Consider the following 22,327-nt stretch of genomic DNA (forward strand, 5'->3'; position numbering starts at 1 on the left):
TTTTTATTGAATTTATAATGTCCAAAAATCTTTTCTTGAAATGATTGAACAATTTGAATCTTGCTCTTGTTCTTCGTTGAGAACTTCTTGTTTCTTCTTCTTTCTCAAGATGTCCTGACCAAGTCGTGCAGCATTTCTTTCTCGTTCCTCGTTGAGAACTCTTTGTTTCTCAATAGCTCGTTGTAATCGTTCATCAACATCTCGCAAGTATGATTCCATTTGTCTCTTTTCTTCTTCTTCTCGAAGTCTTTCTTGCTCTTTTGCAATTTCTCGAAGTCTGAGAAATTCGGCCATTTCAGCTTTCTCGCGCTCTTCTTTTTGTTGTTTTTTCACGCATTCTTTGCAAATATTCTTCTCTTCTAACAAGCGGGAAAAATAATGAGGGAGAAACTACTCAACATATTTCAGCACAATATAACAAAGAAACAACCGAACTTCTTCTTTCAAATCGTGCAAATATCAATAAAAAAGACAAAAATCGAAGAACACTCTTTATGTAGCACCATTTAACAACAAGAAAGAAACAGCAAATATATATGAAAAAAGTGAATCTGAGTAAACACCCCTTCATGTGGCAGCTTTTATAAAGTGAAAAGAATTGTACATTTATTCTTTTTAAATAGTGCAAATATCAATGAAAAAGATAAACTGCTCTTCATATTGCAACAATGTATAATAAAAAAGAATTTGAAATACTTTTAAATGATATCATTTCTTTGAAAGGATCTATATATGAAAAAAAATTTTAGGAGGGAAAGTATATGAATATTAAGGATCCTTATGGAGAAAAATCTTCTCCAACTTTAAAATTCAATTTGGGAAGTTTTCCAAATTGGAAACTTCAAATTGGCAAAATATAAATCTAAATATCAGTCATATTCCTAAATTTAACTCAGCTTGTGCTCGAACATTTAAGTAATAATTGGCAAATTATTTCAAGGTTTTTTTTCATCCATGAATAATATAAATGAAAGTAATCCACATAGAAATGAATTATCAGTTTTTTAAATCTACAGATTTTTCAAATGAAATAATGTTTTACGCTAAAATCAATGCAAAAAATAGTAAGTTAATATACAAACTATATTTGCAAAATAATGTTGGAATTTTGGGAATCATCATCCACAAATTCACATTATAAACAAAATATTGATATATATCAATAACAGGGCCTGGTATTCTTGGATTAGAACTGCCACTCCATGCTCCAATGAAATTAAACCCTTGATTATTAGCATCTCCGGGTGTTCCATCAATATATGATTCACCATAATGGTGCGATTGTGCTAGTCCTTTAAAAGTTTTCCAATTATCGCCAAATTCTTTTTTATAACCAACATTAGATAATGATGATGTTATAAATTCTTTTTGTGTGAATATTTGATAACTAGGAACCTCAGGATATTCTAATAAAAAATAATAAAATCCTGACTTTTTGTAACTTTGGGAATACAGGTTTTCATCGTCAATAATACTATATAGTTGAGGATCAATATTATATTTACAATTATCTCTTGTAAAGTACGTACCCCCAATAGAATCATGATGGAAAATTAAAAGCCATGATGTTCCTCTGAATTGTTTTACATTTCTCCTGCTTAAATTAAATGTTCTAGCAAAGCTTTCATTGTTATGTAGAGTATAATAACCAAAGAAAGCTAGCCGGGGAGGAAAATCAATTCCATGATTCACGAAAAGTGACTCCAAAATTTCATTTTCATTAGCCTCTTTATCACTTTGCCGTGGTCTTAGTGATAAATTAGTAATTACCATTATTCATCTAGTATCTTTATTATAAAATCAAAAAATAAAATTCTGAAAATTTGGAAATCAATAAATCAGTTTTAGATTTCCACACAAATTCATATATGAAATAGCATATCTCTACCGATGATATATCCACAATTATTATCTACTTCAAGACGTTTTCTTTCGAACACAGCTTCATAGGAAAGAAACCATCCAAAGTATTCCTCAATGTTGAGCTTTTGGAGCATCAATCCACAGAATCTCAGCCAGTTGACATAACATCAGGAGTTTTCAACTCAAGAATGATCTTTGTTTGCAAGAATGACTTCTTCCTTGCAGAATACCTCGAAAGGACATCAGCTTCTGTCATTATTTGTCGTCAGAGAGAAGATATGTTGACAGAAGCCGCGAGAACAGAAGTCAACATGCTTCCGTTCTTAGATGGAAACAAAGAGATGACACAGACTGTTCCTCTATGGAATACTCAGAACAAACAAGTAGGAAAGTTTATGAATATATAATTTTTCACACATATTCTCATTATTATAAATTATCTGTTTTTTTTTTAAATCTACAAATCTTTCAATCAAATCAATATTTTATACTAAAAGCGATGCAAAAATTAGTAAGTTCATATCCAAACTATATTTGCAAAATAGTGTTGGTATTCTTGGATTAAAACTGCCACTCCATGCTCCAATGAAATTAAACCCTTGATTATTAGCATCTCCGGGTGTTCCATCAATATATGATTGATCATAATGAAGTGATTGTGCGAGTCCATTAAAGGCATACCAATCATCGCCAAATTCTTTTTTATAACCAACATTAGATAATGATGATGTTATAAATTCTTTTTGCGTGAATATTTGATAACTAGGAACCTCAGGATATTCTAATAAAAAATAATAAAATCCTGACTTTTTGTAACTTTGGGAATACAGGTTTTCATCGTCAATAATACTATATAGTTGAGGATCAATATTATATTTACAATTATCTCTTGTAAAGTACGTACCCCCAATAGAATCATGATGGAAAATTAAAAGTCATGATGACCCTCTGAATTGTTTTACATTTCTCCTGCTTAAATTAAATGTTTTAACAAAGCTTTCATTGTTATGATGAGTATCAACAGACAAGTGTTATAAGTATGACATGTGATTTGAAATAATTTTCTTCCATAAAAAAAATCACTATGGAGTTTCATCGCAGAGCTTATCTCTCTTTGAATATTCATCAAATACTAAGGGGAAATCGTGTTTCCCAAATTATTAGCAAGGTCGTATTCACATTTAGAATATGACAAATATAGGAAACACCATTTCATCCTTAAGGACCGATAACAGAACTTTGATTTGATTAACATTCAAAGAGAAATAAGCTCTGTGATGAAACTCCATAATGACTTTTTTTTTTATTCAAAAATATTTTTCAAATCACATGTCATAAGATTATCGGAAGTGATACCCCCTAAATTTATTAAAAAATGGAGGAAGGCGAGAAATGCCTAGATTTATCAGGGAAGCGATTTTCTGGCGGACAACTTCTTAAAGAGCTTAAGGAGTATCTACACGCTGATGTCACCCGCCTTGACCTCACAACAAACCAAGTAACACCCGAAGTTGCTCAATTTTTGGCAAATTTCTTGACAGCTCCTGGTTGCTGCTTAGTTTCTCTCTCCTTAGTCGACACTAGAATGACTATTGAAGCGTGCTCTGCTATTTTTAAAGTAATTGGAGCAAGTCCTTTAATTGAATTATATGCAGATGATAACGTCATCAAACCAGAATCACTTATGCTACTAGCAAATTCTTTTAAGTTTTCGTCTCCACTTGAGATACTTAGCTTAGTTGGCTGCGATATCTCATCAGAAGGTTTCGAATACGTAGTTAAATGCTTAAGTGAAACAAAAAACTTACATCATTTACGCATGGAGTCAAATTCAATATATGAAAATGGCGTGAGATTACTTGGAGAAGCTTTGGATGCTTCTTCACTAACTTCAATCGAAATTGCAGATAATATGATATGGATGGGCGGAATGACTAGCTTCCTTGAAAAGGCAATGACATATCCTAGCTTGACTGCTTTGGATATCTCATATAATGCAGTAGATTTGACGTTTCTTTCGAAAGTTCTTGTATCTAACACAAGCATCACGCATCTTGCAATTTCAGGATGCAAAGTCAACGAACAGTCAGTTTTACCATTTATTGAGAGCCTAAGTCGTACACATCTAAAAACTTTAATCATGGACGGTTTTAATTACCAAGTTTTACCGATTTCATGGCCACAAGTCAATGATACGATATTCTTTAAGCATCTTAACTTCGAAGCATTCACTACAGCCTTAATTAGCAGCGATTATCTCGAAGATGTAAGAATAGGCTATTTAGAACTCGAACAGATACATGCTCTCGAACAGAGTCTTTCTGGAGAGAATATAAGCAAAAGTATTAAGATTTCTGTGCATGATTTCGGCCGAACTCACGATTGTTGGGTTCTTAACTTCCCAGCCTTTTCTGTTGACTCTCCTGTTGATCTTATCAAATGGTGCGGCAAATTAGATGACACAAATGCCACATATTTCGGAAGAATTGCAGTTTGCGCGCTTTACAGGGATGACCGCCTTTCCAAGATAAATCTTTCATCCAAGAACATCTCCGACAGCATCTTTATCAGAGTCATGAAAGAATTAGACGGAAGAAACCTTACATCTCTCGATGCATCAGATAATGCTTTAGGAAATGAAAGTGTTGACTCCATAATCTCCTTCCTCCATAACCAGAGAATAAACGAACTGAATCTCGCCAAAAATCACATAAACGAACACGGAACAGGAAGATTATTCAAATTCTTCAACGAAAACCCAGACAGATGCCCCAGAGTTCTAGAATACCATTACCACATACAGAACGATAACAACGAGCTCAACGATCACCAGTTCTACAACGACCTCGCAAATTTCTTAAAACAAAATATGTCACTTCAGACCCTCAAAATTTCAGGTACGATCACGCCGATAGATGTTCTCAAAATTGTGAACTCTCTGAAAGATAACAACACGCTACAGATACTTGAAATCGACTCAGAATTCATACATACATACATGAATCCAGATCCGCAACCAGAAAGAAAATTTATCGACGAATATGTCAAACTTGTCAAAGCTCTGAAGGCAGTTCTTTACGATGGAAACTGCGTATTGCAGAACTTTAAGTTTGACCTGCTTACTGAAGTTTTCATCTACTGCGATCAGGAAATTGTCGAATGCTGGGATAGCTGTTTGGCAAAACTGAAGAAAAATAAGAATGGGCGCAAGTAATTATTAGATTGTTGTATTATTATTTATTTGTTTTAATAATAAAAATAAATGTTATTTATTTTCACAAAATTTCTATTATTAAGTCACTTCATTCACAGAGCGAATCGTTATCCAGATTCCTATATTATTCGATAAAATTTAATCCTTATGATATCATATATCATTCACACTTAATCAAAGTTCGCAATATTATTGTACAACATATTTTAATTTCAGAACAATCATACCTTTTTTAAAATATATTGTTAGAACTATTTTTTCAATTTAAGATGCTATTGGTAAGAAATAATAAACACAATTAGAGGATGCTTTAATATCATTGTGTTACATCTAGAATTTCATTCATTTCTTCATCAAATCTTAGTGGAAATGCACAAAAATCAGAAATTTCACAGAAAATTTGCATGAAATATGATAAGTAATAGTAGAGGCTCAATATGATTGCATAATTAATGATGATGTAAAATTTTAAACGTACACGAAAATGAGTTTGGAGCGGAGACAGTATGAATATAAACAAAGGCAGAGAGAATTGATAAGAAATCAACAAAAAGACTTCCAAAGAGAAGTAGAGCAGAACATTAAATCTCAAGCAAACAATAATGCTGCATTAAGAGCATCCGTTAGAAGAAAAGCAAACGAAAGAAAACAAATGGATCAAGAATTCGAAATATGCGAGAGATTATACAATCAACGAAAAGAACTTGAAGAAAGAGAGCAGTTTTTAAGAGAACAAGATAACATTGCAAAGAAACTTTCGAAGCAGAAACATAAAGAAATTGTTGATCAGAAAGTTAGGAAAGCATTGCGCGAAGAAGTTCCAGAATTACGTGAATTACGCTCAAAATTACAAACTGCAATTATTAATCAGACACGTGATAATCAAATTCGCCAGAAAGAACGTCAAAAACAGATAGACTACGAAGAAGAAATGGCAGGTGGATTAGAAGCTATCAAGAAAGATAAAGAAGATGAAAGGAAAGAAATGGAAGCTGAGAGGATGCGTCGTTACGAAAATCAAGTACAACGGCAGCAACAACAGGCTCAACTTGAAGAAAGAGCAAGACGCCAGAAGCTTTTAGAAGAAGCACAACGCGAAGAAGATGAAAGACAAATGAAGGAAAATATGAGAAGAGAAAGAGAAGAATACTTGCAAAGAATGCGCGAAAAACAAGAAAAAGAAGAGCGCGAGAAAGCTGAAATGGCCGAATTCCTCAGACTTCGAGAAATTGCAAAAGAGCAAGAAAGACTTCGAGAAGAAGAAGAAAAGAGACAAATGGAATCATACTTGCGAGATGTTGATGAACGATTACAACGAGCTATTGAGAAACAAAGAGTTCTCAACGAGGAACGAGAAAGAAATGCTGCACGACTTGGTCAGGACATCTTGAGAAAGAAGAAGGAACAAGAAGATTACGAAAATCTTGTCATCGAATTAGCAGTTGAAGAAGAAAAAGAAAAACTCAGAATTCGCGAAGAACAAGAGCAAGAGAGAATTCGAAAACAAATGCAAGAAGCTCAGGAATACATGAGACAACACCAACGAATAAAGATGGAACGGCAACAAATGGAAATAGAAGAAAAGAAACAAATTGCAAAGTACCTACGAGAACAACAACAAAAGCTTTGCGAGCTCGAAGCAATCGAACTTGAGAGAGCTCGTCTCAAGATGCAGAATTATTACAATGAGCTTGAAAAGCAAATGCTTCTCAAAAAACAGATGTATGAAGCAGCAAGAGCAGAAGAATTGAGGAAATTGAGAAAGCAGCAAAAGCTTGAAAAGAAGAGGCTGAAGATGATTGAAGAGGAGAGAAGAGCTATTATTATTGAACATCTTGAAAGCTTTGGCGAAGAAGCTATTAAATATCTTCCAAAGGGTGTAATCAGGGAAGATGATTTGGATTACCTTCCACAAAGATTTGTTCAAGCAATCTTGAATCAGAAAGTGTTAGTATAAAATTATTTGTTTATGTTAAATCGTCATTTTTATACACTATTTAATAATTTTTTGGCTGATTCTGATTTGTTTCTAATATGATGAACAAAATATCATGATTTCTCTATTTTCAAAAAGTGCAAGTGATAGATAGTAATAATATCAATCACTTCAAATTGTTTTGAACATTATAAATTCAATAAAAATAGATACAAATAAAATAATAATATTAAGGGTCCACTGTAAGGCCAAATAAGGCCTATCGTCGTCCCAAAAATATTGCTCGAGATGGTGTTTTACTAAGGCCCAAAACTTAAAAAAGCTCAAAAAAATTAACTTTACTCTTTTGAGATCCTTATCAGATATGCATCAATTTGATGCAGTATCGCAGTTCGAATCTGATTTTTTAATGTAGATATACTCTAACATTCTTGAAAAAATGCAAAATAATATTAATTAAGCTTTTCATTTCTGTATCATACACGAAATAAAATCATTCATTATACTAAACTTTATCAAAGTTTGAATAATGAAAAAAAAAATATATCTAAATTTTTACATTGAGTCTGCTATTGATATGGTTAATATTAAATCTTGTAACAACGGGCATTGGCCAAAATAATACCCGCTAAAATACACAATTTTTTAAAATTTTATCAATTTGTTATGGTGCATATTTATGACAATGAATAAAATGCTTATCCTTCATAAGTAAATACATAATTTATGCTTAAACACAAAAAATAACACGAAAATTTTTGGCCAACATATCAAAACTAAGGATAATGTTTTGAATATATAAGCAATAATACTTTGTCTAGAGAATTAAATTTGTGCTATCTAATTGTCAATTCTTTGAATTTTTTTTTAATGCAAGATATCCCGGCATTGGCCTCAATGAATATAAACTACATGCATCATAATATTAGTTTGTAATAGCATAAAAGCGAAATTCCTAATTTCTTCTCAAATAAATTCCTAAAAAAACATCGGAATTAATGATTGGAAATAGGTCAAAAAAATTCCTAATATAAAACTTATACTTAAGATAAAATCAAAATTCGAAAATATCTATTTTTCAAAACACGCATCCAAAAGCGAAAAAATTCGAAAAAATCATGTTCTTATAAAACTCGCCGATTTTGCAATTTTTATCCGATTTGAAGTGATAGAATATAGTACCATCTTACAAAAACATAGACTTCATTATTCCATTCACAAAATATTAATCAGAACACTAGGAAAAGTGGATTTTCGAAAAAAGACGATAACGATTATTTGCAAATCGCCTCTCAATTTTGAGAGACTTTCAATTTTTACAGTGGACCCTTAACTTTTAATAAAAATTTTTTATGAATATATATTAAGATCCAAAATGCATAACGTCAATGACGCAATGCTATATTAAACATTTTGCACCGCATGAAAAATGTTCATCTTTATCGTCATTAGGAGATGTATCTTCATCTTTATCTTTTTCATAAATATATGCCCCATGAGAAAGAAGAAGGTTATATATTTCTTCATAATTGTTATCTTTTGCATAATTGAGAGCTGTCTTTTCATATTTATCTTTTTCATTAATATTTGCCCCATGCGAAATAAGAAGTTCGACTGTTTCTTGATGATTATTAATTACAGCATAATGAAGAGCTGTGTAACCTGCTTCGTCTTTTTCATTTATATTTGCACCATGTGAAATAAGAAGTTCAACTGTATCTTTCTCAAAATGTTTTACTGCAAATTGAAGAGCTGTGCTTCCATAATCATCCTTTTCATTGACATTTGCACCATGTGAGATAAAGAGTTGAACAATTTCTATATCATTATGTTCGGCTGCTGAATAAAGAGCTGTTCTACCATTTTCATCCTTTTCATTGACATTTGCACCATGTGAGATAAGAAGTTGAACAATTTCTATATCATTATGTTCGACTGCTGAATAAAGAGCAGTTCTACCATTTTCGTCCTTTTCATTGACATTTGCGCCTTGTGAGATAAGAAGTTGAACAATTTCTATATCATTATGTTCGACTGCTGAATAAAGAGCGGTTCTACCATGATCATCCTTTTCATTGACATTTGCACCATATGAAAGAATAAATTTAACGATATTTATTCTATATCTATTAACTGCTTCAATAAGGTGTGTTCAGCCTTCTTTAACTTTTTCATTGATGTTTGCACAACGTGAAAGCAGTAATTCTACTATTTCATTACTATTATTAAATATTGCTTCATGTAAAGCAGAGTCTCGAAGCCATATATCAGAGAGATTTAAATAGTTTGAAAGTAGAAATTTAACAACTTCTATACTATTATGTGATACTGCCATTGCTAGAACATTGATATTATAAATAGCACCAAGTGAAAAGAAATATTCGCAAAGAGAGGGAATATCAAATATTGCAGAATAACGTAAGCATTCCTTAATATCATTAAATTTATCAACATGTACTAAAAATGATTCAAGATTATTATACTCTCCGCAACAATCTAAATCAATCTCTATTTTGTGTTCATTCATTAAGTATGTAACAAAATCAATATTGTGTGAAATTTGTGCATATACCATGCACTTATCGGTTGGTTTTTCATATTTCAAACATTCACTCATGATCTCTGGATTTCCTCCTATAAATGAAAATTCTAGACATCTTTGAGTTATTCCTGAGTAAAATTTTGTTCTTAATAACTTGAAACAATCGACTGCTCCATGGTAGCAGCATAATTCAAGTAATGAATAAACATGATAATATTCCAATTCATATGGATATAAATCACTATCAAGTTTCTGATCTTTATCGAATCCATCTCATTCAATGAAGTAGATGAATCGTTCTTTGTCATCATACATAATTGACCTGTAAATTGTATCGTTTGAATCAATATCGGTATTTTTTAAATACCTTGTTCTGAAATCAACAGTAGTGCTCAATTCAATTCCATATTCTTTATAAAACAGGTAGTTAGAAATGATTGGAATATGACTGACTTCCGTTATATGATATTCATCAGAGATGAGTTTCGCAAGTTTCAAGTATGACTTTGCATACCGGTTGTTATATGGGATGATATTTAAAATATCCCTCATAACATTTCGTGGATGATGTTTATTTGAATCAATCAAATTTGTTTTGATCATTTTGTAAATTGTGAGTATTTCGTCTTCTTTTTCTGCTTTCAACTGATATAGAGCAGTATATGAATCAATATAATATTGATAAATACTTCTCAATTCACTATAAGTCTTTTAAACAATCTTATGAGACATAAACAATTAAAGTTCCAGATTCGGCCAAGCAATTGTTATCGTTAAAGTCCGAAATTTATAGGGGCGGTGCCATGTGAGGTGAAATTTATCATACACCGATTGGACCTTTTGCTTTCCCGAAAACATAGAATTTATATTGGGGGCCAAATATAAGTGCATATATCTATACTAATCAAGCCATATTTACTCATATAGTATTGAGGAATAATGTGTTTTATATAAGATATGAATTTCAAAAATTTTGTTTTATTTCATTTTGAATACAATGAGGTATCTATATATATACTCTATATTGTGTTTGTAAACTCATTTTGGTCACATATCCATTTTTTAATCTGCATCTTATTTGAGATTTCAAATTTTTATCGACAATCATATATGATCACATCGGCATTTGGAGATACTTATTATGTATCTCCAAATGCCGATGTGATCATTGTATTTAATTGTATATTAACCAAGAGATTCCGATGCAGAATATTCAAAGTAGATAGTTTTTCAATTCTGTACACATAGGTGCAGGGTCTATCACTGGCACCCTGCACCTATGTGTGCAGAATGGGAAAAGCGCGCACTTTTACCTTTCGATGCGAATGTTGCAAACACTTTTCCCATTCTGCACATATATATGCAGGGTCTATCACTGGCACCCTGCACCTATATGTGCAGAATGGGAAAAGCGCGCACTTTTACCTTTCGATGCGAATGTTGCAAACACTTTTCCCATTCTGCACATATATATGCAGGGTCTATCACTGGCACCCTGCACCTATATGTGCAGAATGGGAAAAGCGCACTTTTACCTTTCGATGCGAATGTTGCAAACACTTTTCCCATTCTGCACATATATATGCAGGGTCTATCACTGGCACCCTGCACCTATATGTGCAGAATGGGAAAAGCGCGCACTTTTACCTTTCGATGCGAATGTTGCAAACACTTTTCCCATTCTGCACATATATATGCAGGGTCTATCACTGGCACCCTGCACCTATATGTGCAGAATGGGAAAAGCGCGCACTTTTACCTTTCGATGCGAATGTTGCAAACACTTTTCCCATTCTGCACATATATATGCAGGGTCTATCACTGGCACCCTGCACCTATATGTGCAGAATGGGAAAAGCGCGCACTTTTACCTTTCGATGCGAATGTTGCAAACACTTTTCCCATTCTGCACATATATATGCAGGGTCTATCACTGGCACCCTGCACCTATATGTGCAGAATGGGAAAAGCGCGCACTTTTACCTTTCGATGCGAATGTTGCAAACACTTTTCCCATTCTGCACATATATATGCAGGGTCTATCACTGGCACCCTGCACCTATATGTGCAGAATGGGAAAAGCGCGCACTTTTGTTCTTCGATACGAATGTGTCGGACATAATTCCTGATTTGCTCATATATTTGCAGGCTCTATCACTAGGACCCTGCAACTATATGAGCAAATCAGGAATTGCTTGCAATTTTTCACTTGAATGTGATTCATTGAATTTCAATTCGAGAAAGGAGTTTACAAATGCAGGGTATTGTTCCTTTACCCTGCATTTGTAAACTCCTTTCTCGAATAGCTTGCACTTTTTCAAAGAATGTTAAACATCGAATTTCAATTCGAGAAAGGAGTTTACAAATGCAGGGTAAAGGGACAATACCCTGCATTTGTTAACTCCTTTCTTGTAAAACCTTCCTCCAAAAAATATAAAGATCACATTCTTCTTAAAACTCTCAAAATCTCATTATTTCAATCTTATAATCATAAATAAACATACTCTTTCTATCTAATATTTCTCTATTCCTTAATTTTCTTATGAAATTTGTTATTTTTTATTTAATTTTTAAAATTTTCAATTTTTTTGGATAATTTTATTCAATTTTATGATAATTTATTCTATTCTCATTATATAATAATATTGTTCATTTTTATTTTTTTAATTTTTCAATGCATACGATAATTTTTAATTCAATTTTTAAACGAATGTTTTGATGGGATGAGCTTACTGAGCATAGGCTCATCCCATCAAAACATTCCCTTAAAAACTCTGGCCTTCATCGAGGCCAGAGTTTACAATTCATCAGCTCAGAGCCAAGTTCCTCGACGGTCGTCCTCATTAGGCCCGATCCGAGAGGAACTTGGCTCTTCATTAAAATCACAAGCTCTGGCCATTGCTAAGGCCAGAGCCTGCAAATACAATCCTCAGGGCCGAGTTTTGCGATGATCGTCGATCATGTCGACGGTCTCGCAAGAACTCGGCCCTGAAAGACATACAAATACAGGCTCTGGCCCTAGCAAAGGCCAGGGCTTCGCTTACTGTCCTCAGGGCCGGCTTTCTCAAATGCCGTCCTGATCTAGGGCGGCAGGAGAGGAATCCGGCCCTGGGAACATCCAAATACGAAGCTCTGGCCCAAGCAAAGGCCAGAGCCTGCAAAATACTCAATGTTCAACAATTACAAATCTCATGTCACCCAGAAAGCTATGAAGGAAGCCCTTTCTCTAGGTTAGGACTTCCTTCATAGCTTTCTGGTACTGAGTGGAGTGGTTTTGGCTTCCATTGCCGCTCACTCCAGTAAGATCACGAGATTGTACAAAAGCCACGGCAAGTGCATTCCAACACCATAAATACACTTGCCGTGGAATACGGTTGCGAGTGCCTGCTGCTTCAACCGAGATTTGCAGCAGACACTCACAATGATAACTAAAATTCATCATAAAGCTGGGAAATGGGCCTTTTCTCAAGGTCAAACCCCATTTCTCAGCTTTATGATATTGAAACGAACATTTTGAGAGGTTATTACTGTTTTTCCCGGAATCATCTTGAGATTCCGGGAAAGTCATAGCAAGTGTAATCTATTAGCATAGATACACTTGCTATGACACATATATGCCAGCATCTGCTGCTTACCCCCAAATAAGTAGCAGATGCTCGGCATCACATCTTGAGATCCTTATTATCTGCGTATTTTTCATTTTAATATATATAAATGTGTGTGTCTAACACAAGTCTATATGCGCCATGTAAAATATACACTAATACACACATATTGATCATAATTAATAAGATATCAAACTATAAAAACTGAGATATTACTATAAACTATATGTATTATTATATAGGTACCATACTATAAGGTCATATGAATATTATTGAAATTAGACACACTTTATATAATTTTATAATGTGAATAACTTGGGTCATAATTTTTTTTACGTAATTCCTACACGAAATGATCGACATTACCCTAGTCTATCTGCGTGCAAAATACCAAGGAACAAATCAAATACTCACCATATCTTTTTTTAAAAAGGTCCAATCGGTGTATGGTGATTTTCACCTCACATGGCACAACCCCAAATTTATATAACATTGCCTATATCTCATCATTTTGAAAGTTATCAACTATAACATTTTAATGATCATTGAAAGAGAAAAAACTTCAGTCTAATGCCTCAGAAATATAAATTGACATTAAATGACTTATGTTTTTGATTGTTATTAATAAACATATATTATTTTAATATCTGGATAGAGACTTGCCAATATAAGGCTTAATAATAACTAAATATCCACAATAAATAATTTAAATAAATTTTAATTTAAATCTTTTTGGAAATCCAATTACTTGAATTAAATTGTATGTGATTTATCATATATTATTTTAATTGACGATATTCAACTTTATAATAAGATTAATTTTCTTTTTATTATTGATGTTTATTCTAGTATATATCTTAATTTTAGCTAATACAACTTATGTGAGCTAATTTTATATCATGATTAAATTTTGTTTTAGACCAAATTTGAAAAATTACACTACATTGAAATAAATATGATAAGATCAGACTGGAGAGCCTGAAGCTAAGGCAAAATAGAAGGGGTCAATCCTAATTTCTTCTAATGTGACTTGTTTCCGGCAAATTGGGCATTGCCATGAGTTATTTTTGATTGCATTACAAAGGAAGCCGGATATATCATAACATTCTCCATGCATGCAGTTCACACCTCTTCCAGGTCTAACAATAACTTTTCTTGTCAACGGACAAATACCGTTTGGTATTGAGGATCCTGATAGAGGCATTTTTCTGGCAGGTTCCTTCATGCAAATCATCTGGATCATTCTATGAATCGATACTTGTTTCATCCATCTGATTGCTCCAACGATTTCTGTCTCCGGTTCAACAGAAACAACTTGGAATGATGTAGGACGATCCATAAATTGCTTCATTTCTGTGTAAAAGTTCGGACCTCTCATTGTAAGAAAAGTACCATCAATTTGGATAACAATTCTGCTAATAACGACTGTTGGATAGGCTGAAACAAATTGTAGAATTGGAATCAGAGTCTTATCGGCAGTGGTAATTGTAAATGAATGAGAATTATTCATATTTACACTGATAAGGACTGGTCCAAATGCGGGGTTATTATCAGAAAGTTCGTATAATGATGATGGCGATCCTTGGAGTAAACTTTGACTAATTTCCGGAGGAATTGTCTGAGCTGGCTGCATTTGAGGCGTCGGAGAGCCTTCTTCACTATGGGATGGTGAAGCACTTTCATCAGCATCAATTGATAAGAGCTTTTTGAGCTTGGCTGAGAAGGCAGAAAGCAAATTTTGTTGGCTTTGACCAATAGTTTCGAGGAAAATGATAAGTCTGTTAACAAGAACATGCTTGTTTCCTCCAGTGGGAAGAGAATAATCTCTTAGAAGGTCTCTGAGTTGTGTAATTGATAATAACGAAATACCTCTAGTTAATAAAGCAATGTTATTTGTGGGCTGGAGCTGCATATTTTGTGGAAAGATCTCATCGGCCTTAGTTGCTTTAACAGATGGAGCTGGCGCTTCGAATGGAGGTGGAGATCGGGTTATTGGCTTAAAAGCATTACTTTTATTGAGTGTTGGTCTTGGAGTATTGGCTGTAAACCTCGGACGGTTTGATTGTGGTAAAGCGTGTACGACGGGACGAGCGACTTGCGTGATTGGGAAGGAAAAAATAAGTTTCTTTGTCAAATTCATAAATTTCAATTAAATGGATATCCATTGAGTGCCCATCAAATGAGGATCCGAATTTAGTAAAATTATTTTTGAATTCGCCCATAACACTTTTCTATCATTGAATTTAGAATGCCATCAACCAATGATTAATTGCAAAAATAAGTAGTATAGTATGCGGGTTTTGTGCACAAATTTGTAATCCTTTAAAAACAAAAACGTGCACATAAATTTTGAGTAGGGGTAATTTTAGCTAAAAGTGACACGCCTGTAAAAAGTGACACACCCATGAAGGGTGTGATTACCGATCGGTAATTTCGACAGTTTAGAATTTAAAATTTTTTATGGAACTGTTGCGAGTTTCATAAAGAATTTAAGGAATATAAGCAAAGATTTGAATCAAAATCTTAGACCTAAGCCGCTCGATTCGCTCGCGGCTTCCGCGAATTACAGATCAGCAAAGATTTGAATCAAAATCTTCGAACTAAGCCGATCGCTTCGCTCGCGGCTTTCTTTATTATTTTAAATTTGCATATTTCCATCAAAAGTTCATAAGGTAAAAAATTTCGTTTATATTATTGCAAAATAAAATCTTCATTATCAAAATAATATTAAATGATAATATAATATAATTTATAAACAACTATTATTTAATAAAGTTTAATTGCCAAGGTTCATCTAATTTTTTGATTTTTAATGTTTTATGAATTTTATTTATCATGTATATATCTAATGAAAATTATATATGTAGAAGATAAGTACCTTAATATGTACGTAAAAATTAATGAAATTTATTTTGAATGTAGAACCGAGCAATTTTCAAATTTTGTGCTTTTTTTGAATCTTCTCGATACCAGATAAGTTGTGTTGGCTAAATAATATATGGATACAATGTGTCTTATAGATGAATATATGCACAAAGTTTAAGAGGCCATTTTCTTTCAGAAACCGAGATTTGTGAATTTTTTCAAATTTTGTGCTTTTTTTGATATTGAAATTTCATTTCATTTTTTTGATGCATATCGATGCACCATGCAAACTTAAAGAAAGGCTATCTTATATAGATGCTATGAAAGCTGTCATTGATAACGAATGCCATGCAGGTTGTCCATATCAATTAAAAAAAAATCCAAATTTAGGGGGAACAAAATTAAAATTCAGGTGCAGTGCAGATAAATGTGAAGCATGTATCTCATTTCTAAAGGATGATGAAGAATATATCCTAACAGAATATAATGGAACACATAATCACAATCAAATCAAAGATGAGACAAAGAAATACCACACATTATCACAATGCTATCGTCGGGTACTTATTAATTTTATAAAACAGGGGGTGATCCGAAAATGGCTCAAATTGAATGCGACAAAAAACTTGATCTGGATGATCCACTTAACAGGCCATCTTTTTTGAATGCATCTTCAGATCAAATGAAAACAATTCAGGAAAAAGGAAATAAAAAGATCAAAGGTATTCAAAAGTACGATGATAATCAATTCAAGTCAACTCAATTATTTAAGGGTATCAAAGAACAAGAGTTACCAAAAGATTTAATTTATTTCGATGTCGATAATTACAACAAACCAAAGAAATTAATCTTTTATTATGCTTCTTTCAAATTTCTGGACATAATCAAAATTGTGAAAGAGCATTTTATTGATGCAACCCATTCATTACTTGAATTTAAAATGTTGTTTTACATGATATCAGCCAAATTTCCAAATACACATGCATTCCCAATTTTTCAATTTGTCGTTTATCCAAACACTTCAGAAAATATTGCATTCTGTCTCAAGGCATTTTTTAACTGGGCAAAAGTAAAACCAAAATATTTTATGTCAGATTGTGCACAAGAAATCAAAATGCGATTATCAACTCTTTTCCAGAAGTTATCCTTCATTGGTGTGCAGTTCATGTAATGAGGGCGTTCAGAAAAAATTTGAAAGATTATGCATTTGAGAGTCAGACAAATTGATATTAGATACAAAAATGAACTATCTTGCATACGGCAGAAATGGCAAGAAAGAATGGATTGAACCAACGTTCAAAAAAATTCTGGAAATAGCCGAAAAATTCCCAGAATTTTCAAAATACATACAAAATCAATGGATATCAAACCAAGAAAGATGGACAGCCGCTGAAAGAGATGAAAATTTAGCTCTCACAAATAACATTTCAGAATCGATTAACAAAAAAATTAAATATTACTACTTTGGCGGAACAATTTTCATGAGATTTGATCGATTTGTGATGAAATTAATCGATTTTATCGTTCCTTCATTTTATTACAGAATTTCTCAAGATATAAGGCTCAGAGAACAAAATTCCAAATCCGTTGCCATCTGAAAAAAAGCCAAAAAGTCTACAATCAGACTGGATACAGAATTATGTATAATGCTCACTGATAAAATTAAATCGTTAATAGTTAACTCATCAGCAAACTTAAATACGCTTCAATTGGGTTTAGATGACCTACTTGATAAAGTTGTCAAGGCAGCAAAGGTTCAAAAACGAATGACCCAGTATTTTTCGAAATTAAGTATCCCAATGGAAATCAAGCTTAGTATTCTCACGCAAATTACAGAATTTGGATGCAATACCCCTCAATTCATTGTTGAGAATGCCAAGTCTTTTCAAGATAAAATTATTACAGATTTCCACCTTCAAATTTATACAACATTATAGAAATTTATGAATAAAAACTTGATATAAAATAACATTTTTATTTTTACTAAGAAAAAAAGGTTTTTGATAATAAATTTATTTTATTTCGAAAAAGTAGCAATAATCGTAAAGGGTATTGATAGGCTTGCTAAAGTAACTAATTTTAGCTGTCAAATACTTTTGTATTTTGAAGTAAATTAGTATAAATTTGTTTTTACTTTTATTTCGAAAAAGTAGCAATAATCGTAAAAGGGTATTGATAGGCTTGCTAAAGTAACTAATTTTAGCTGTCAAATACTTTTGTATTTTGAAGTAAATTAGTATAAATTTGATATTATTTTAACTCCCTTTGAAAACCTCAATTTTCCATACAGAGGGGACGGGAATAGCATCCAATATTCCCTGAGAATGGTTGCGCATTCTCAGTTCCCTCTATATTTCGAACGAAGCTCTCATCGGTCTTTTTTTTTAATACTAAACGTTTTTTCCCCTGTCACTTTTAGCTAAAATTTGGGTTTGCCCATAAATTTTTAGCCCGTTTCTTCACAAAAATCGATGATTTCAGCCCGTTTCTCAGCAATGTATCACATATTTTCTAAAGCAAAATGCATACCCCCTTATGAAGAAACCAAAGCAACATTCATGAAATTTAAAAAATCCCGCCAAAAAGCGCGAAATGCCATTTTAGACTCCCAAAAATTGAAAGGCAATTGTGACATGCTCACTGACATCGCAACCCCAGAAAAAAATTGAGAGGTCACTTCATTTCTACATAATGCAAGAAGCACTCGCGTGCGGTACTAGTAGTGGGGAAGGTATTTTAAGCCATAGTGCAACCCCCATGAAAATTTAGCCAAGAAGACAGACCCAGTCATGACCACGAATGATCAGGGTGAAGAAGGAACCATCGAACCCACAGACGATCAGAGAAGAATCAGGCTCACAATGCCCAGGAAATTTGTAAACAATTTGGACGTAGATGAGACACCACACACACTTGATTCAGAAATGGAAGAAGAGCAGGAACTCAAAGATCTCGAAGAAAAGCTCAGAGAAAGACCTCTACCAATTGAACCAGAAGAAAAGCTCAGAGAAAGACCTCTACCAATTGAACCAGAAGAAGAGCAAGAAAGGACAGCATCGAGATTAGAAGCTTCATCAAAGCATATATTTCATCATTTAGCCCGAGAAAAGAAGGAACTACTATCGCAGAATTTACAATTCTATGCTAAGAAGGAATCAATGCTAGAAGAAGTATACGGTGGTTACAGTGATGATGAACAAAGGAACTTGTACAGGGCGATCAATATGTTAGAAATACTAAGTTCATGTCAAAGGAGTCCAGAGAAAGAACAGATGGTCCTACAAATGATTCCACCGTCAGACAGAGAAGCAGTCTTCGATGCTTTCTATTACCAGATCGAGAAGAAGTTGGAAGATCTTGCAGAGGAGAACACACCAGCGTTAGTTGAATCAATGAAGATCAAATCTTTCAAAGCAGCAGCATCAAAGAGTTACGAAACAATTGATGAAGAAGGAACACTCGATTACGAAGAAACATTACACTCTCGCGAAGAAAAAGAAAGAATTGCTCACAATACTATTAAGGGTCAGTTTCAGATCGACATGTTCACAAGAGAAGAATACAATGCTGCTTACTCATACGTGCGTTCAAGAGGTTTCAATTGGATGTACATCATATTAAGGTTCTTCACAGTGGAGATTTTTGACAATACACGTACCGCAATGAAGGAATACTTGGAACACGAACTCATTACAGTGATGATCAGACTTCTTCTCGATAACACTCCAGAAATTCAGAAGCTCTACAAGGATACATTTCATGATTTAAGTCAAGGAAAACATCTGGACACAAAGACCGAGAAGCATGTTACTGTCTCTATGTTGAAGATGGTGAAATAATAGAAGGTTTTCTCACGAAGATTGATCAGAACCATTACAAATTCGTTAACGCTGTATACGGAGATGAATTCACAACAGATTCCCTTGAAAATTTCCTAGAGAGGACACCTGTAAATGAAGAGTTATTCAGGTTACAAGAGGACTGCAGGGGTATTCTCAGACAAGCTCATGAAAACGCTTCAAGGTTCATGCTTGATCAGTTGAAGAAACACAAAACAATTGATGTTAATCAGATCTTTGAACAACACTACCAGCACATGTATGATGATTTCAGAAGAAAATATAGACATCAGTATCAAGAAATGATGGAAAGAAGATACAAAAAACATTCCAAGAAGGAACAAAAATAATTTAAGAATTTAAGAATAAACAATTTTAATTTTTTATTATCTTTTTAATTTTTTTAATTTAAATAATAATTTTGTTGCATGCTAAATAGTGTCAACGATAGAAATTGAGAGCCTATTAATCGTCGAGGAAGTACGATTATTTTTTGGGCGAAAAAGTATCTTAAAATATGATTATTAATATGTTTTTAAAATAAAAAATTTGAAAGTTAATTTGAGATTCTCATATAATTTTTTGAATGAAAAAAATAAATATAGTCTATATGAGTTTTTGAATAATCACACTTGAGATATATCTAAAAAATAATTAAAAATAGAGTTTGAGAAGACTTTTCAAGGTGTAATGAAAAGTGTGATATAGAAAATAATTATAGATATTTTAATTTTATATATTGTGCTAAGCATTATATTAAATTTTTAGGAAAAACACTTTTCATAAGTATTCAATATTTGAAAATACGCTCCAAAAAAGAATAGATTCTTTTATATTTGCTTATATAAAAGGAAACTCTCTATCAGATGCGAATGCCTGAATTCAGCACCTCTGATAGAGAGTTTCCTCTTATATAAGCAAATCTTTTTCATTTGTTTTTGTTAATATAAAAACATCAAAATCTACCAATATGAGAAATTAAACCCTGCGAGGCACCAGTCTAGAACTGGCACTTCGCAGGGTTGAATTTCTCTTGACAAAATACAATAATCAAATGCTCCAAAGTTTTCAAATTTTTATTAGGAATAGGAGCCTACAAAGCACTGATTATATATCAGTGCCTGGTAGGCTTCTATTCCTTCTCTAAATGGGAGAAACTTTGTTTGAATAAGATAACATGCGAACAAAGTTTCTCCCATTTAGAGTGGGATTTGGAGGGTGGGAGGTACATAGATAGACTATGTATCTCTCACCCTCCAATTCCCTCGGGAAAGTTCGAAAACTTTGGTGCAATCAGCAACGCTTGCACCAAAGTTTTTGCGTTTAATTGAAGGAATTGCTCTTTATGATATAGGGTGTCCAAAGGTGCGTTTAGCACAGCGCTCTATATGAGACTATTAAAGGAGATATATGCTGATTATAAATATATAATAAAAAATATGAATATATGTATATGATGAGTATGTTGTATTTTGGCGCCATGCCGGGATATAAAATGAATTTTGAGACAAGAGGCGGTTTCGCGGGAAATTTTGGCGGGATTTTTTTCATTTTTTAATGAATCATAAAGAAAACATCCTCGCTCTTGCAAAAAAATGCAAAGACTGTAAAAAAATCTACGAGACATTGGTAAAATGCTTCGGTATGGATGCTCCTAGCTATTCCACTGTAACGTATCATGTTAGGATGTATCACTTCATGAACAAAAAGGCGCCAATCATAAAAATTGACAAAAAATCGCCGGATCAAAGAAAAATCAAAGCAATTCTTCAAGCGCTAGATGAAGACCCAAGAGCATCACTCAGAAGGATAGAGGAGATGACAAAGATACCACGTACAACAGTCAGTTATTATCTGCACAATTATTTGAACTACAAACTAGCGTATACACGTTGGGTTCCGCACAACCTTAATTCAGTTCAAAAAAAATCTAGAGTCCAATCTTCGAAAGAGCTCCTCTCTATATTGGGTGCGTATCAATCCAAGAAGTTTCGCTTTTTAGTAACAGGGGACGAATCTTGGTTTCAATATGCAACAGGAGCCAAAATCATGTGGATCCCGAAGGATGAAAATCCGCAAACATTCCCGAAGAAAAAAATTGACACACCAATGATGATGTTGTCGGTTTTTTGGGGCGTGAATGGCATCATCATATTTTAAAAACTTTTTTGCAATATGATGTTATTGCAACAATTTTTTTTCTTTTCTACTTCCAATTAGCACCTTAAAAACATTAGACACAATCACTGGCTCATATGCTCCTATTCTGAATCTAACACTATGTAAATTTATACAATTTCTCCACAAATCTTACATTCATTTTAATTTCAACGACCATTATTACCACAAAGAATCTTACCTTCCCCTACAAAATCTAACTATCTATCAATTTAAAAAATGTTACAAAATATTAAATGATTTTTTTCTATACGTAATTTAAAGTTCTTAAACTCTCAGCATCAG

The 22,327-nt window shown here is 33.1% G+C and overlaps 7 protein-coding genes and 1 pseudogene across 8 annotated transcripts, besides 4 other annotated features; 5 read left to right on the forward strand and 3 right to left on the reverse strand.

Moving 5' to 3' along the window:
• Nucleotides 1-12: 12 nt before the first annotated feature.
• TVAGG3_0542690 (trichohyalin-plectin-homology domain family) lies at nucleotides 13-294 on the reverse strand (the record flags this gene model as incomplete). Its single annotated transcript, XM_001300939.1, has 1 exon — nucleotides 13-294. One exon carries the CDS (start codon nucleotides 292-294, stop codon nucleotides 13-15), a length of 282 nt encoding a protein of 93 aa, XP_001300940.1.
• A 1,608-nt stretch (nucleotides 295-1,902) lies between these two features.
• Nucleotides 1,903-2,275, forward strand: TVAGG3_0542700 (C2 domain-containing protein; the record flags this gene model as incomplete). Its single annotated transcript, XM_051237950.1, has 1 exon — nucleotides 1,989-2,270. The coding sequence occupies one exon, from the start codon at nucleotides 1,989-1,991 to the stop codon at nucleotides 2,268-2,270; it is 282 nt and encodes a 93-aa protein (XP_051095774.1).
• A 963-nt stretch (nucleotides 2,276-3,238) lies between these two features.
• TVAGG3_0542710 (uncharacterized protein) lies at nucleotides 3,239-5,315 on the forward strand (the record flags this gene model as incomplete). Its single annotated transcript, XM_001300938.1, has 1 exon — nucleotides 3,239-5,077. One exon carries the CDS (start codon nucleotides 3,239-3,241, stop codon nucleotides 5,075-5,077), a length of 1,839 nt encoding a protein of 612 aa, XP_001300939.1.
• Nucleotides 5,316-5,504: 189 nt separating this feature from the next.
• On the forward strand, nucleotides 5,505-7,067 carry TVAGG3_0542720 (biological adhesion protein; the record flags this gene model as incomplete). Its single annotated transcript, XM_001300937.1, has 1 exon — nucleotides 5,562-7,034. One exon carries the CDS (start codon nucleotides 5,562-5,564, stop codon nucleotides 7,032-7,034), a length of 1,473 nt encoding a protein of 490 aa, XP_001300938.1.
• A 180-nt stretch (nucleotides 7,068-7,247) lies between these two features.
• Nucleotides 7,248-8,342: a mobile genetic element.
• Nucleotides 8,343-9,165: 823 nt separating this feature from the next.
• Nucleotides 9,166-9,630, reverse strand: TVAGG3_0542740 (protein ubiquitination; the record flags this gene model as incomplete). Its single annotated transcript, XM_001300936.1, has 1 exon — nucleotides 9,166-9,630. One exon carries the CDS (start codon nucleotides 9,628-9,630, stop codon nucleotides 9,166-9,168), a length of 465 nt encoding a protein of 154 aa, XP_001300937.1.
• Nucleotides 9,631-13,983: 4,353 nt separating this feature from the next.
• Nucleotides 13,984-15,379, reverse strand: TVAGG3_0542750 (SUMO transferase protein; the record flags this gene model as incomplete). The annotated part of the gene is made up of 1 exon (XM_001300935.2): nucleotides 14,125-15,300. One exon carries the CDS (start codon nucleotides 15,298-15,300, stop codon nucleotides 14,125-14,127), a length of 1,176 nt encoding a protein of 391 aa, XP_001300936.1.
• Nucleotides 15,380-15,511: 132 nt separating this feature from the next.
• Nucleotides 15,512-18,462: a mobile genetic element.
• A 352-nt stretch (nucleotides 18,463-18,814) lies between these two features.
• TVAGG3_0542770 (uncharacterized protein) lies at nucleotides 18,815-20,194 on the forward strand (the record flags this gene model as incomplete). Its single annotated transcript, XM_001296239.1, has 1 exon — nucleotides 18,815-19,864. One exon carries the CDS (start codon nucleotides 18,815-18,817, stop codon nucleotides 19,862-19,864), a length of 1,050 nt encoding a protein of 349 aa, XP_001296240.1.
• A 725-nt stretch (nucleotides 20,195-20,919) lies between these two features.
• Nucleotides 20,920-21,217: a mobile genetic element.
• Nucleotides 21,216-22,015: a mobile genetic element.
• On the forward strand, nucleotides 21,312-22,015 carry TVAGG3_0542800 (annotated as a pseudogene). Its single transcript has one exon. A coding segment is annotated over exon 1 (704 nt).
• Nucleotides 22,016-22,327: the final 312 nt, after the last annotated feature.

The sequence above is a fragment of the Trichomonas vaginalis genome, chromosome II (genome assembly GCF_026262505.1).
Source record: "Trichomonas vaginalis G3 chromosome II, whole genome shotgun sequence".
NCBI classification, from domain to species: domain Eukaryota; phylum Parabasalia; order Trichomonadida; family Trichomonadidae; genus Trichomonas; species Trichomonas vaginalis.